General features: G+C 37.5%; 1 protein-coding gene across 1 annotated transcript in view; it reads left to right on the forward strand.

The window, feature by feature from the left end:
* Window positions 1-13,611, forward strand: part of GRXCR1 (glutaredoxin and cysteine rich domain containing 1) — a 38,742-nt gene extending 25,131 nt beyond the window's left edge. The window contains exons 2-4 of the mRNA XM_041459101.1: window positions 3,710-3,949; window positions 11,332-11,397; window positions 13,432-13,611. Of these exons, the coding sequence (XP_041315035.1) occupies window positions 3,710-3,949; window positions 11,332-11,397; window positions 13,432-13,611 (486 nt within the window). The remainder of the gene's footprint in view (window positions 1-3,709; window positions 3,950-11,331; window positions 11,398-13,431) is intronic.
* The last annotated feature ends 386 nt before the right edge of the window (window positions 13,612-13,997 follow it).

Consider the following 13,997-nt stretch of genomic DNA (forward strand, 5'->3'; position numbering starts at 1 on the left):
GGAAGTAGGTGATCCTTAAGGTTCCTTACAACCCAAACCATTCAATGAGGTTACGATTCTATGATTTGCAAAAGCCCTGACTGACCTGGTAAAGAAGTCTGGGAAAAGACTGAGTCAGGCACAAAGTAAGTAACATTGTGGTTTTTTATGTTCAATCATGAACAGGATTGAACTGTTGAAGCAATTACTTTTTCTCTGTAGACAGAAGAAAAGGACAGCTGTTTCTTAGGCTGGAAGTGGCAGCTCTGCTGTGAAGTGATGCAGGTCATGCTGCTGCTGTTGCTGGCTACTTGGTGCTCCCAAGGGAAATGAAAGCTCTCCAGGCTGAGGCAGTACAGCAGAATGAGCCTTTAGACTCTTGGGGAGATGGTAACATTGGGCTGCTAAACTAAAAGCTGTAAATGATGTAGAGGACTACTACTAAAGCAACTTTATTTCCTCCTGAAAACTTAAATCTCTTCCTTGGCAATCTTTTCATACAGGCACTTTCTCTGAAGTGCAGCCCTGGCCCATGTGCACAGGGTTTTCCAGAATATGACACAGTTGTTGTCACCTTAGGCCAGATGGTATCCATAAGTGTTGCTCATAATCAAAAGAGAAAAAAGCCTTGCAACAGTATTAGAATAGTAAAATAAAAAACAAACCTTTATTTGGAAGCTTACAGGTGTCCCAGTGATGATGGGCACACCTGGCTGGATTTCTACAATTTTTACCAGGTTGATTAATTAGGATATCTAATGGATATGCCCAATAGGAGATTCAGTTGCCTCAGTAACCCAGCCCTGGGTCAATCCCTTGGAGTTGGTCCAAGGGCTTCTTTGCCCCACTTCTTGTTATGATGTCTCAGATTCTGGCTGGAAAACAAAATGTTCTTCTTGTAGGCCATCTTCCTGACAATAAGAGTAAACAGTATTTCAGGAATGTATTACAAGGTTAGCTTATTGTTCTAATATCTAGGGGGAAAGGGTAAGAAAAGTACTGGAGCTACAGCCATGCATTAGCTATTTAAAAATCTACAAATATATGAAAAATATAGAGAAAGCTTAGGGATCATAAGCTTCTTGCTTCCATGAGAATTCCACCTACAAGAAGTGCAAATAAGTGGCTAGTAGTGCAAATAAGTTCCTCCAAATAGTTTGATATATTCATATGTCCAACTTCCACAGCTTTATTAAAGTTTTGTCATGCCCATTAACCAGAGAACAGCCTTCTGGTTAATTTCACCTAGAATTTTATGTGTGCTTGTGAGTTACATGAGGTGATTTGAATTTCAAATTTGCAAAGTAATATTGTAAAAGTTCATTTTTGAAAGTGTCTTTCTTTTCATTTGTTTACATTGCTTGTTATTTATTATGGCTTTGCCACAGTTCCAGCCTAGGAAGGAAAAGCACAGTGTTTACTGGTTTACTTCAAGTGTGTATTCTGGTAGTTAAATATGACAGTTTTCACCCTCTATATTGCTTAGAAAAATAAGAATTAATGTAGGTTATAACCCTCCTGTTTTTCATTACCAATGTGGTTTTCAGAGAGGTGGCAAGAAGGATATTTTCCATTTTTGCCATTTTCCATGGCAAAAGTTCTTGCAAGGACATGTATACATTTGTAGCACAGAAAACAAGGGTTCTATGAAAATTTCCGTGAAGAATTGTTCAATCAATGTTCTTGATACTTCTTTGCAGGGCAAACAATGGTATTTCTTCACTGGCACATTCGGAAAAAAGAAAGGAATAAACATAAAAGTGACTCTTTGTACACCCCTTCCACTTGATATCTTTCCAGATCACTTTACAACTTTCCATTTTTCCACCTCTTCAGCTGCTTATTTGTATGCTGTAGGGACACCACAGTCCTGATGCTTCACTAGATAATGACTGTAGCTACGCTGCCAGCCTCTGGTGTCTGGGAACAGGCAGCATTAGAGATTAGAGCTATGGAGGAACAAGAGCTGCCCTCCTGTTGAATAGTTTTGCACTTCAAAATGTATTGTCACTCCAAAGAGGAAGAAATGAGGAATATGTGAAATTTTCTATTTAAGTAATATTTTAAGAACTTCTTTTGGCTACTTACGAAAACAACGAACTCCTCTTCCTTCAAGCAACCCATGTGTGGTTACTAAAATAGTTTTCAGTATTTATGTAGAGCACTTGTCTTTTACGGAGAGAACGAGCTAATTCTCTCGCTTGGAATGTGTGAACAATATGCTGGAGGAGAGACATACTGCAGTAGCGGTGTAACAGATTTTCAACCTCGAAAATGGGCTGCAGAAAAGTAGCCCATTTTTATAAAACTTGTTATTAAAACTGAATTTCTGACATCCATTCTAAGAGAAAAAATATTGACCTATCACAACATGGTTCATTTCCTGAATGGGAGATGAAAGCCGTGGCTACATTTGTTGGCAATTACACCTCCAGTGTTTCTGTAAGTGATTTGTGAAATGCAAATATTTTTCCTGAGAACTCTTTACTTTATGAAGAACCTTGTAAACACCTCTCTAAGCAGAATATAGTTTTTCAAGGACTTGTTTTGGTATTCAAGTAGTAAGTTAAATCACGACTGCTTATATCGCAAAATCTGCAATGGCATCTGCCCAATTTAACAACTATGTTTTTATAGTTAATTGCTGAGACAAGTAAAAAATTATCTATTCACCCATCAAGGTTCATTTTCCATACAGTGCTACAGTGTAGTAGAGATATCCTTGCTTTTTATTTTCTAACTTGTGTTTTGACTCCTGGAATACTAATGAAATAATTACATATAATTTGCTGAATACAATGGATAATTTGGAAAGCTTGGAAATGCTTTTAAAAGCATTTTAAAATCCTACCCTTTTAAAAAGCTGGGATTTTAGTTATATATTTGAACATAACATCTTTTCTTAGAAGAATGATTCTCAGGCTCCTTGAAAATCTATCACACTCTCTTGGGGAAATTAATCCCTGTAGTATTTACACTATCTAATTGTTGTCATCCTAGAAAGGAAAGAAACAGCATAAACTTTTACATATTGAAAAGTGGGGTAAAAAGTAAAATCTGAATTGTAGTGTGAAACTTTTTTCCAGCTAGATGCAGTGGGTTTTTGAATGGACATTGAATGCACACAAAATATATTTTTTTACTGTTGTTTGGATGTTAGAGTAATTTGTTGAGGAACTATATTAAAATTAGGGATACATCAGTAACTTCTGCAGTCACAATCTAGCTCAGCATGGAGACCTAAAGTATTCTAAGTTAATCATGGACCTGCTTAGGCTCAGCTTAGGCTCCTGTCTCTAAGCAGATTGTCAATAGCATCTAAGCTAGCAAGGTTAGTCTTAGTCTGGGTACTGCCAAACTCTGTTTGGGCAAACACAAGTGACTGTGTTAATGGAATCAGACTTCAGCAGAACAGGGTCAATTTATTCCCATTTGGAAGTCCATCAGGATCTAAAATATATCAGTTTCTTGAAAATATATGTTGACTTACCATCTCTAAGACTTTCCAAAAAGTTGCACCTTCATTAAACAACTTAAATTGCCTTAAATTGTTGTTTTCAAGAACTTCCTTCTTCCTATTCCATCTTCACATTTGAATAAAAGTTGAATGTTGGATTGTATTTTTATGATGCTGATTTTCTTTTTTTAAATAATATTTTAAATAAAATTACTCAATACTTGGAAGATATTAACCCTTTGGTTAATGTAATAGGAATTATTTTTTTTCCAGGTCTCAACAGTCCCAGAGTTTGGCCGCATAGTAATTTATACTACCAGTCTTCGTGTGGTGAGAACCACTTTTGAAAGATGCGAACTGGTTAGAAAGATATTTCAAAATCACAGAGTTAAGTTTGAAGAAAAAAACATTGCTCTGAACAGTGATTATGGAAAAGAACTAGATGAAAGATGCAGAAGTGTCTGCGAAGTTCCCTCACTCCCCGTTGTGTTTATTGATGGCCATTATCTTGGGGTAAGTAAAGCATGAACCTTTATTTTATTCTACAGATGGGGGGAGCAGATGAAAATCTTGATGAGGGAGAAGCAGGCTTTTTAGAAAATTGCCTACAGTGCTGCAGTGATGGTAACAAGCTAACAGAGAAATCCTTTTGTAGAATGCACTGCACAGATCCTCACTGATAAGTTTGATCTGAAGATGCAAAAGATAACCAGGGAGTAAGAGGCAATAATACATCTAAAATATCATCTGCTTCTTAAAACAATATCTTATTTTGTAGTTGAAACCATGAAAATCTAGAGAAATAGATTTTTTTTCCTTATGAGAACCTTATGTATAATTGACCCAGGAAGATGGATACACATAGCATAAACCTGTCATCTATTAATATCTGTGTTGAATAAAAGACTAACAATTTGGCATGTCAGACTTTAAATATACATTGAATTTTAGATGATGTAGTCTGTATCAAGATCTGTAATCAACTGAACGTATTTTAGATACAAAATTGATTAATACTTACTTTTTAAAAAGCCTAGCTGTAGAAGAGAGAAGAAGAGCCCAACACTGTCCTACTGTAAGACATAAACTCCAAATGGCAAATCCCAATTTGTACACTAGTATTCTAGGTCTAGAAGCCTATTGACATTCGAAATAATTTTCATTGAACCTGTATATTTGAAATGTATTTCTCATAAACAGAAAAAACCAAAAAAAACCAAAAAAATCCAGATTCTGGAAAGTGGCACAAAGAAAACAGTTTGAAAACTCAGAGAAGGTATTTGTCTTAAGTGGTGAAAAGCTAGCAATTAGCACCAACTGTGAGACTGTGATTTGTGAAGGCAAACTATATTTAAACACAGTGAGGTTACTGTGCATCACTTAAAGCTTTCATTATCACAAAACATTTAAGTAACAAAATGCAGTGTAACCAACAATCAAGGATAATAACTATTGGGGCTGTATGAACACTTTCTCCTCTTTTTCCCCATCTCTTCCAAGGTTTCCATGTGTTCTGCATGAGTTAGGCTTCCCTGAGCATTATAACAAATGCATTTGCAGTCAAAGGCCTTGCCAGACCACCACAGCAGCTGTAAAACCACCTGTGTGCAGAATATTAGCAGACAGTGATTTTTACTTCATTTTAGAATACGCTTTTATCAAAACTCTGATTTGGAGAGTTCTCCAGAGTAAAAGTGCAACATTCAAGAGCAGTTTAAAATTAAACAGGATTCAGAGGAAAATTTGTTCATCTAGTTATTATGTTAAAAGTGCAAGTAGTGAGTTATGGTTGAATCCAAGAAAATCTCAGTCCACATATGACCAATTTGTCAAAATAATTCAGATAAGATACTGAAACTGATTAAATAAATTATTTGCTTAAAAGATACTGAAACTGACTAAATAAATTATTTGCTTAACTGGAGGAAATGCCTGGATAGGGTCATTTTGGTATGATGGATGGCCCATTAAGTCACTGCCAGTTGGGGGATTTTTTGTTTGTTTGTTTTCAAAGATTGTGAGAAACTTGTTTTCTAAAAGAGGAGTGGCAATGTGAAACCCAATAAAATCTCATTCAAACTGTCTAAGTACTGTATGAGATTCTTTAGAGAGGTGTAGAAAAGAAGGCAAGTAAATTAGGAAGATAGCTTACTATGGAAGAGACAAATCTACCTCCTATAGGTAAAGAAAAATGAAATAGTTTTGTGCTCTGATCTAGACACATTTATTGCAGCAAGGAAACTACACTTACATTGTTTAGCACAAGAAAACTAAAAGCATTGTGCTGCCAAAAACCAGGAAAACCCCCAGATATGGGATTTGTTTTCCTGCTTCTTTTAATTTCTCTTTTTTATTTTTTTTTCCTTAACTTGATGAGGCACACTGTAGTTAGCTGGAAAAAAAACTTTAGTTTAATGACTTGATTAAAGTTATGCCATGTAAGAGTGACATTATTTGTGGAAAAGCAGCTTTGCAGGCCGGGAACAATGCATGAGACAGCTCCTCTGCTCACAGAGAGCTCATGGGAGCGAGTTCTTCACCGCTCCTCCTGCAGGAGCTTTGTGCCCTCCATGCTCTCCACTAATTATCATCATGGGAGGCACTGCTGCTTGCTGCAGCACCTCTCTGGTGTGCTTTAGCTGACAGGAGATGTGCTTCAGCAGGATGAGAAAGCCAAGTTCAGCATGAGCAGGGCTCACATGGGCAGCGCTCTGTGGCTGGCGCGCTGGGGAAGGAGAGCCCCAGGACGAGCCTGTCACTTGGACAGGCTCAAGGGACCTGTGTGCCCTCATTCTGTTTGGTAAATGTGGCAAGCCCCACTATTTTATGGCAATTATTTCTCTGGCTTATATGTCTTCACAAGAGAATCTGAAATTCATTCATTTAGAGAAATAAGGAGGGGTGTGTGTTGAGGTCTGGCAATGATGTATTCCTCCCCCAGTCTGAAGGTATTCACCTTCAGTAGACAGTGCATCATGAGCCCAAAGGCTGTATGTTGGCTGGAACTTGTGCCAGGCTTGTGTTTAATTAAAATGCAATAGAGAACTAATTACAGAGTTTGGTCTTGTTGGTAACGTGGTTATTTCTATAATGCTTTTTATAATAATTAATTTCTGATATGCAAATGAAACACAGAAATCCCAAAGCCTGGTGTGTCAGTAAATAAATCATGCAATATTTTCCTCTTTTTTTCTTTTGTTTCATCTGAGTATTTGTTTCCTGAGAAATCCCTCCCTGAAGGAGATTGCATGGAGCAGTACAAAGGAGAATCTATGCAGCTTTCAATGAGTCATAACGAGAAAAAACCCCAACCCTGAAATAAAATATGACAGTTTTGAAAGGGGAAAGATCATTCTTAATGAGATAAAGGTAACAAAAGCACCAAAACCCAGCATATGTACATCTGATAGAGTATATTGTACCCAAGCTATTCAGAAGCACGGACAAAGTTGTTTGAGCATTGCAGGCTCTGGGGATAAATATTCACAGTGCTGTGGAATTTATCATTGCCTGCACAGGGACAATGAAACAAATCCATGACTTGGGCAGAAGCAATAAAAAAAATCATATTTAGCCCCTGTCAAAGAAAGTACTGCATGCTGCAATACAGCAGAGCTTTTAATCTTCTCTTTTTTTCAGGATTGAACCATTTTATTTCTTGACACACACTGTCTAAATATCAGTCTGTCAGGAAATTGCTGTTTCTTTCTGCTGCATGCTCTTTACTGGCTGATCTAATCCCTTTTCACCTGAGGTTGTCTCCATCTGAAATGGAATTATGCCATCTGCTGGGATACCAATGCAGAATAAAAAACTACTTCCAGAAAACAGAAAGCCACACAGAAAAAAAAAAAAATATTTACTCTTTACTATAGCATTCATTTACTCTTATAAACACATTCAGAATAGTAAAAGGTTTTTGTTATGCAAAGACCCATATACCTGGAAAAGGGATGCAAATAAAACAGGCGAATAAGTAATTCTTTGTAAATATCTTAACTCACAGCATAATATTTTAAAAATACATGTATTTTTTTCCCACTGGAAATATGTGATTAAATTCCAGCATTCACTTGGCATATATACCTCCTTGGATTTTACAGATATGTGAATTTAAAACTGTTTTTCTGAAGAAAATATCTCCTGTTTAGCTTTCCTAGCTAGAATGAATCCAAAGCAGCATGAGATTTATAGTAATATTATTTTATTTGACACATTGGTTATGATCCTTTCCAAAGAATAATGAGGATTTTTGTAACTGACTTTTAGAAAATACATGTGTATAATTTTTTTTTTCTTTTGTGAAAGAGGAATTAACGGTTTCCTTTTAGCTGATTTCCAGTCCATATGTATTTCGTTGTTCTCTGTCTTTTGTTAAATACATTCTTCTGGTATTCACCTGATGGGAGGATATGAATGGCTCTGTGTTAATAAAACTATTATTTAATTATTGCATTCAGTCACCTAGCCTTTTCCCACTTTCCTCCATTTTGCAGTTTAACATGTCAGGAAACACAGAGTTCAATTGCTCTTTACACATCAGTGTTTCCCATTCTTTGCATACCAAATCCGGGCTTTCTGGTGCTGGTACTGTATTGCAGTGTCAATTTTCTCAGTTTACGGGCAGATTTGCAGGCAGTTATTTGCACCCTCTGTGTCCCTGCTGCCGAGGGGCCCCTGGCAGTGAGAGGTGTGCTGCTGTGGCAGGAGGGAGCGTGAGCTGTGGGCAAAGACAGGACACACACAGCCCAGCTCCTCGGAACACCCCAGGGAAGAACATGGCCAGTGATGGTGAAGGGTGTGAGTGCATTCCTGCTGCCTTAACAAGAGGCCTTGCTCATGTGCTTAGCAAAATAGGAAATAGGCAATTTATCTGCACTGCAAATGTGTCCACAAGAGGGATGGTGAGGGGCCTTGCTAATTTTTCTCAGTATATAAGGAATGATGTGGAAGAGATGCTGCTTCCCAAGACCTGCAGGTGTTCTAGTAAAGCCAAATGCAGAGCCATATATCTGTGTTTATTCCTTGATGAAGAATTACATCGTGGAGATGGTAATGGTTTATATCCAAGACGGGTAGCAGCAGACAGGTTTATTGACCAGACAGACATGGGGCAGTAGAAAACTTAGTGGACTTTGTCCTAGTTCTACAGGTAATGGGCTTTTAATATTTGAAATATTATGTTAATTTCTGGATGTCCTCAAGGGAAAATTAAGAAAATAATTTTATTAATTAAAAATGCTGAGCGATTTAGCCAAGCCTTTGGCATTTCCTTGCCAATGGAATATCTGGCTATGACCCCTGGACACCTCCAGCAAAATTCAGCAAAGAGAGATTCAGCAAAATTAGTAGATAAAGGATTCACAGGATTCTGCTTTGAAATTTAAAAAAAAAAATTGATAAAAAACCTGAAAACTCTCTTCTCATTGAAGATTATGCCCATTGTCCCTCGCACTCCTTATGTTACTCTCTGAAGGGACAAGCTATTTAAGGCTTCACATACCTTTCTGAATAATTGTGGACTGAGCAGAGCCTAGGAAGAAAAAGAAAGGCATCACTTTCTGGTCAGAGAGCACCTATTAGACTAAACAGCTGTGTTAATTACGCTATTAATTGTGGATTCTGTGTGTTAAGACTCGAAGATCCAGAGGGAAGGTTAATCTCTACAGACTTTTACTTATATTTCACTTGGGGCGGCCATTAATCAGAGAAGACAGTGGCACTTAAAAACATTGATAGCCATTCTGATGTTTGGGTTTTAATTGAAAAACCATAGCTTTCTACTTTGTCAGGAGCAGAGCTGACTGACTGAATGTCATCAGAAATAGAAATCCTTTAAAATACAAATCTATAATGGGAAACCTGTCAAACTTTTAATTACTGTGTTGTAAAAGCCAATTAGCATTATACAATATCACAGAAACATAGGGCAGAAGTCACAGGAATGCTTTTCCCTGTGACAACAGAGAAGAGAGCTTTTCCTGAAGGGGGCAAATTGAGGCTTGTCCAGCCTAAGGAATTCGGGGTGCTGAAATACCATCATCAATAAAGTTGCAAATCCTTAATGTCTCTACTTCAAATGAACAGCACAAGCTTTGTCTTAAGCTGCTGCAGTGTATTCAAACCCCAAGCTAAAACTCCATGGGCTGCCTTGGCCACATTGTGCCAGTTACTCCCATTGCCTGCTCCTCTGTGTGAAAGCAAAGATGAGAGGACAAGCATGAAAGGGGCCAACAGATGGCTAAAACCTGCTCTGCTGGGGATACAGAGAGCCTCATGCACGTGTTGGGGCTGGTGCACTCAATGCCCATGATCTGTAATGGATTTCAGTAGAAGAGTCAGCACAATAAGGCTAGCTCATCAGTCCCCTGTCATCTTCTGTGACTAATTAACTACAACTAATTACCTTGTGTGAAACTTCTTTTTTTTTAAATATCTCTCTTTGAAAGTATAACACTGTAAAAGTAGTGTCCACTGAAAATGTGGCTTTCTACGTCCACTAAAATATTAACATTTTCCTTTTTAACTAAAATCATCAAACACAGAGTCAAAAGCACTACTGTTTTTTACAAACCTAAGCAAAAAGACTTTCTGTAGGGAAAATAACCTTAGTAGGGTGTCATAAAAAGAGCTTTGAAAGGTTTGGTTACCTTTAGTTGGCTTTTGGGCTGCACACTTGTAGCCTCAGTAGTCCCCAGCAAGGTTCTGTGAGTGGCTGGACGCCTGGAGGTACATTAGAGTCACACATGAATTCCCTGTGCTCACCAGCAGCTTTTCCTGTACCTCCCAGAAACCAGGAGAGGTGCTGGTGAGGAGCTGGGGCTGACCATGGGCAGCTCAAACTAATGGCACATCCCAGATGTGTGCCAGCATCCCACTGCACCTCAGCCCTGTGCCAGTGTCCCCCCACACCTTCTAGTTAAGACTGGAAGCAAACCCAAAGACAAAATTTAACAATTTGGAAATGCAGGGACCAGCAAACTGGGGCAGCACAACGGCATGAACTCACCATGGGGTGAAGATGTGGCCAATTGCCCCAGCAGCAAGTAAGACACTCTGTGTATCTGTGCCTCAGTTTCCCCACCTTTTGTTGGTTTCTGGTTAAAAGTGTCTGCAAGTACTTCACAATATTTAATATTCAATGAAATTAGTTCCCTAAGTGAAGTATAGACGTTCAAATGTGGTGCTCTAATTAGAAGAGAAGGGAAGAAAGAGTTCCATATCCTCCCTAACACTTTAATTTTTTCTGCAGGTCTCTTAGCATTTACTTTCAGGAGGAAAAATCCCCAACGCTTCAGTAGAGCTTTGGCTCAGGACACAGAAACCCTAAGAGGCTTAATGAAGTCAGACTAAATTATTATTACTGTTACTAAATTATTAGTACTGTTGTGCCTAACTTTAATGTTGTTAGAGTATTTTCATTAGTCTTTTTCTCCTTTTGTTATACTTTAGGCACATTATGTCTTAATTCAATGCTCAGCTGCCAGAATATTTTTGAAATACAATCTCCTCTTCTCATTTTGCATTCTCTGACGTGTTGTATATTTACAAAATTGTAATTTTTTGACATAATAACTAGGAATATTTTTTATTCTGTCAGGAAATATACCCTGTAAAATAAGAGGAAGACAATCAGAATTTCCAAGCTGTGTCACCTTTTACAGAAAAGGCAATGTGATAAGTCACATTGGTAACGAACTTTAGGCATTACTATCAGACCTGTGATTAGATTCTCCTCTCGTTCTAGCTTTACTAAGGTTGACCTAATTGCAATATAATTAATGTGAGTCAAATTTGTCCTCAGCCTGTTTAAAATTTCAAGTCCAAATCTTCTAATCATCTCTGGTTGTTGCACGGTAAAATGCCTGACATTTTTAATCTTCTTTTCCTATTAGGGTGCTGAGAAAATTTTACTAATGAATGAATCTGGGGAACTGCAGGACCTCTTAACCAAAATTGAGGTAATTCTATTTCTGCAAATAAATATAGGGAATATACATTTACTATTTGTAATTGAGTAGATTTTCTTTTTTACCATTTCCTTTTCTTCTACTATAAACTGATGAAACCAAATGCTTTTTTTGTTTTACTCTTTTTCTACACCCTGTTTTGAGGTGGAGGCTCTAAAATGTTATTACCAAGCCAAATGTGCGTCCTAATCCTGGGTCAAAAAAGTACATCTATAGGAAAAACAATGTCAGACTACAGGAAACTGATAACTTCTCACTGAATACAACCACTACTTCATTACCTTTTGGTGGTTTTTTTTTGGTGTATTTGGTTGGTTTGGGTGTTTTTTCCTCTCATTTATTTTGTTCCTCAAAAATGGGTTTTTGGCCTCTTCATTGCTGGAGATGCCAAAAGTGGTTCCACAAACTGCCATCTGTTCAAGGAGGAAATGGCCATTGCTCAAAAAGCTGAGATGGCCACTTCTCAAAAACTGAGCTAAAGCAATTTTCCGTTGGTTTTGTAGCTTTTTAAAGTTCTCTTAACTACATCTAAAGGTATCTGTATATTTAAAAGCCCAACAAGCAATAATGAATGTAAAGATTAAAAATATTGTTCTCTTAAAATTTTGAGATTATTTGCAGTAAAGTAAACAATCACCAATGTTCAATAAAGTAAACAATCACCAAAAATTAAAAAAGAGGGAGCACAACTGAGATAAAAAGAATGTTAGTTGTACATTAAACATTTGTTGGAAAAGCTAATAGTAATAGGACCGGTTTGCCTTGTGAAGAAGAAGAGCAAGTTTATGAACTACAGAATAACAAGAAAAAAATACCTTGTTTGCATGTTCATCTGAGTTTTCAATAGGTGAATGCTATTATTAATGGATTTGCAAAAATATTTTCATTTTTCTTGATGGTGCTCCAGGTACTACATTTTCTGTAGGTATTTTACTGTAGTCTGGTAATAATTGGTCACTAATTTTTAGTGGTACCTAATTTCTCAGACTAGCAGTAGCAGGAATTGTATGGATTTTTGCTCTTTCTTTGTGAATAAATCTGCAAAGTCCTTACTCAGCAGTGCAGTGCTAAAAGATGTGGTGGTAAGTACCCAAAGTGGCATACCTTTCCTTACTCTGATTTGAACTTTAAGGAAATTGTTAAATAAACTAACCAAATTTTCAGCAAGTAAAACTTAAAAGTGTCTTTTAAATCTTTTCTATGTACTGCTGTCTTTAATACAATAAAAAATAGAGTAAATTTATTATTTTACTTGGGAATTGGGACAGTTGAGAGGCCTCAAACCTTCCTTGAAGCAATTTTCTCTGGGTATAACTGCCGGACATTGATGATCTTCTTTACTCTTAAAGCTTCAGCATTCTACACCCATAAATTTGAATACACCACTTATTTCCTTGAGTACCACTTGTCAGAAGCTATGAATGGCTTTTTGGTATCATCAGCTTTAACTGTAATAGGTATAATATGTTCAGCATGAGCATGCAAATGTTGAAAGCCATAATATCTTAATGTACAGCATAGAAAATATAACATCAGCATAAACTGCCCGGAGTTTGGATTAAATCATTGCAATACCTCCTAGATTTAATCTAGACCTAAACAACATCCAAGTCATGCATGCAAGCTGTCCTTCAGCTTGCTATTTTGGCAAGTATAAATACAAGCTATGGAGGTATTAAGTGACCAATGAACCTGCAGTGAGCCTCTCTGACACTGCATGTGGATCTGGCCAAAGGAAAAGGCAGACTTACTGCTCTTATGGTGGTTTGCTATGGGATGGCGTGGTGGGTCTTGCCCAAAATGGGATCCAGGTGTGAGCCTCTCTGACACTGCATGTGGATCTGGCCAAAGGAAAAGGCAGACTTACCGCTCTTCCATGGTGGTTTGCCATGGGATGGCATGGTGAGTCTTGCCCAAAATGGGATCCAAGATGTGTATTTTTAACTGTCCTGGAGTCCTCATTGTCCTAGACCTTATGATGGTTCAGGAGGTAACATTTTTGTCTTTCTTTCATTCTTTGAGCAGAGAGTCCAGCATCCTCAAGAGTGCCCCTCTTGCGGGGGCTTTGGTTTCCTGCCGTGCTCAGCGTGCCATGGGAGCAAGATGTCCGTGTTCCGGAACTGCTTTACGGACTCCTTCAAAGCCCTCAAGTGCACTGCTTGCAATGAGAATGGGCTCCAGCGCTGCAGGAGCTGTGCAGGCTAAAAATGGCATCTCCACATGTTCAAACAAATTTTGTGGTACTGCACCAGTTTGTAATATGTTTTTTTTTTTTTTAATTAATCCATTTATCCAAAACAGTCAATAAAAATCCATTTGTTGTATACTTCTGGTTTGAGCATTTGAGCTTTTTAATCTTTGACTGTTGGCCATATCATGAACTCTAAAATACATCTTTCTAGTTTCCTTATAGAGAGATTTGTAGTCTGGAAAACTTATCACATATATTAATTCTTTCTTTTTCTCTATGAGATCATCAGCAGTCATATGTGTTTTTGAGTAATGCGCTCAAAATTACAGCAAAATGAAGCTTAAACTTCAAATTATTGAGCAGTGCTGTTTTCAAATTCAGTGAAAATAAAGATTTTGTA

Source organism: Pyrgilauda ruficollis, unplaced genomic scaffold (genome assembly GCF_017590135.1).
Source record: "Pyrgilauda ruficollis isolate IOZ18807 unplaced genomic scaffold, ASM1759013v1 scaffold1, whole genome shotgun sequence".
NCBI classification, from domain to species: domain Eukaryota; kingdom Metazoa; phylum Chordata; class Aves; order Passeriformes; family Passeridae; genus Pyrgilauda; species Pyrgilauda ruficollis.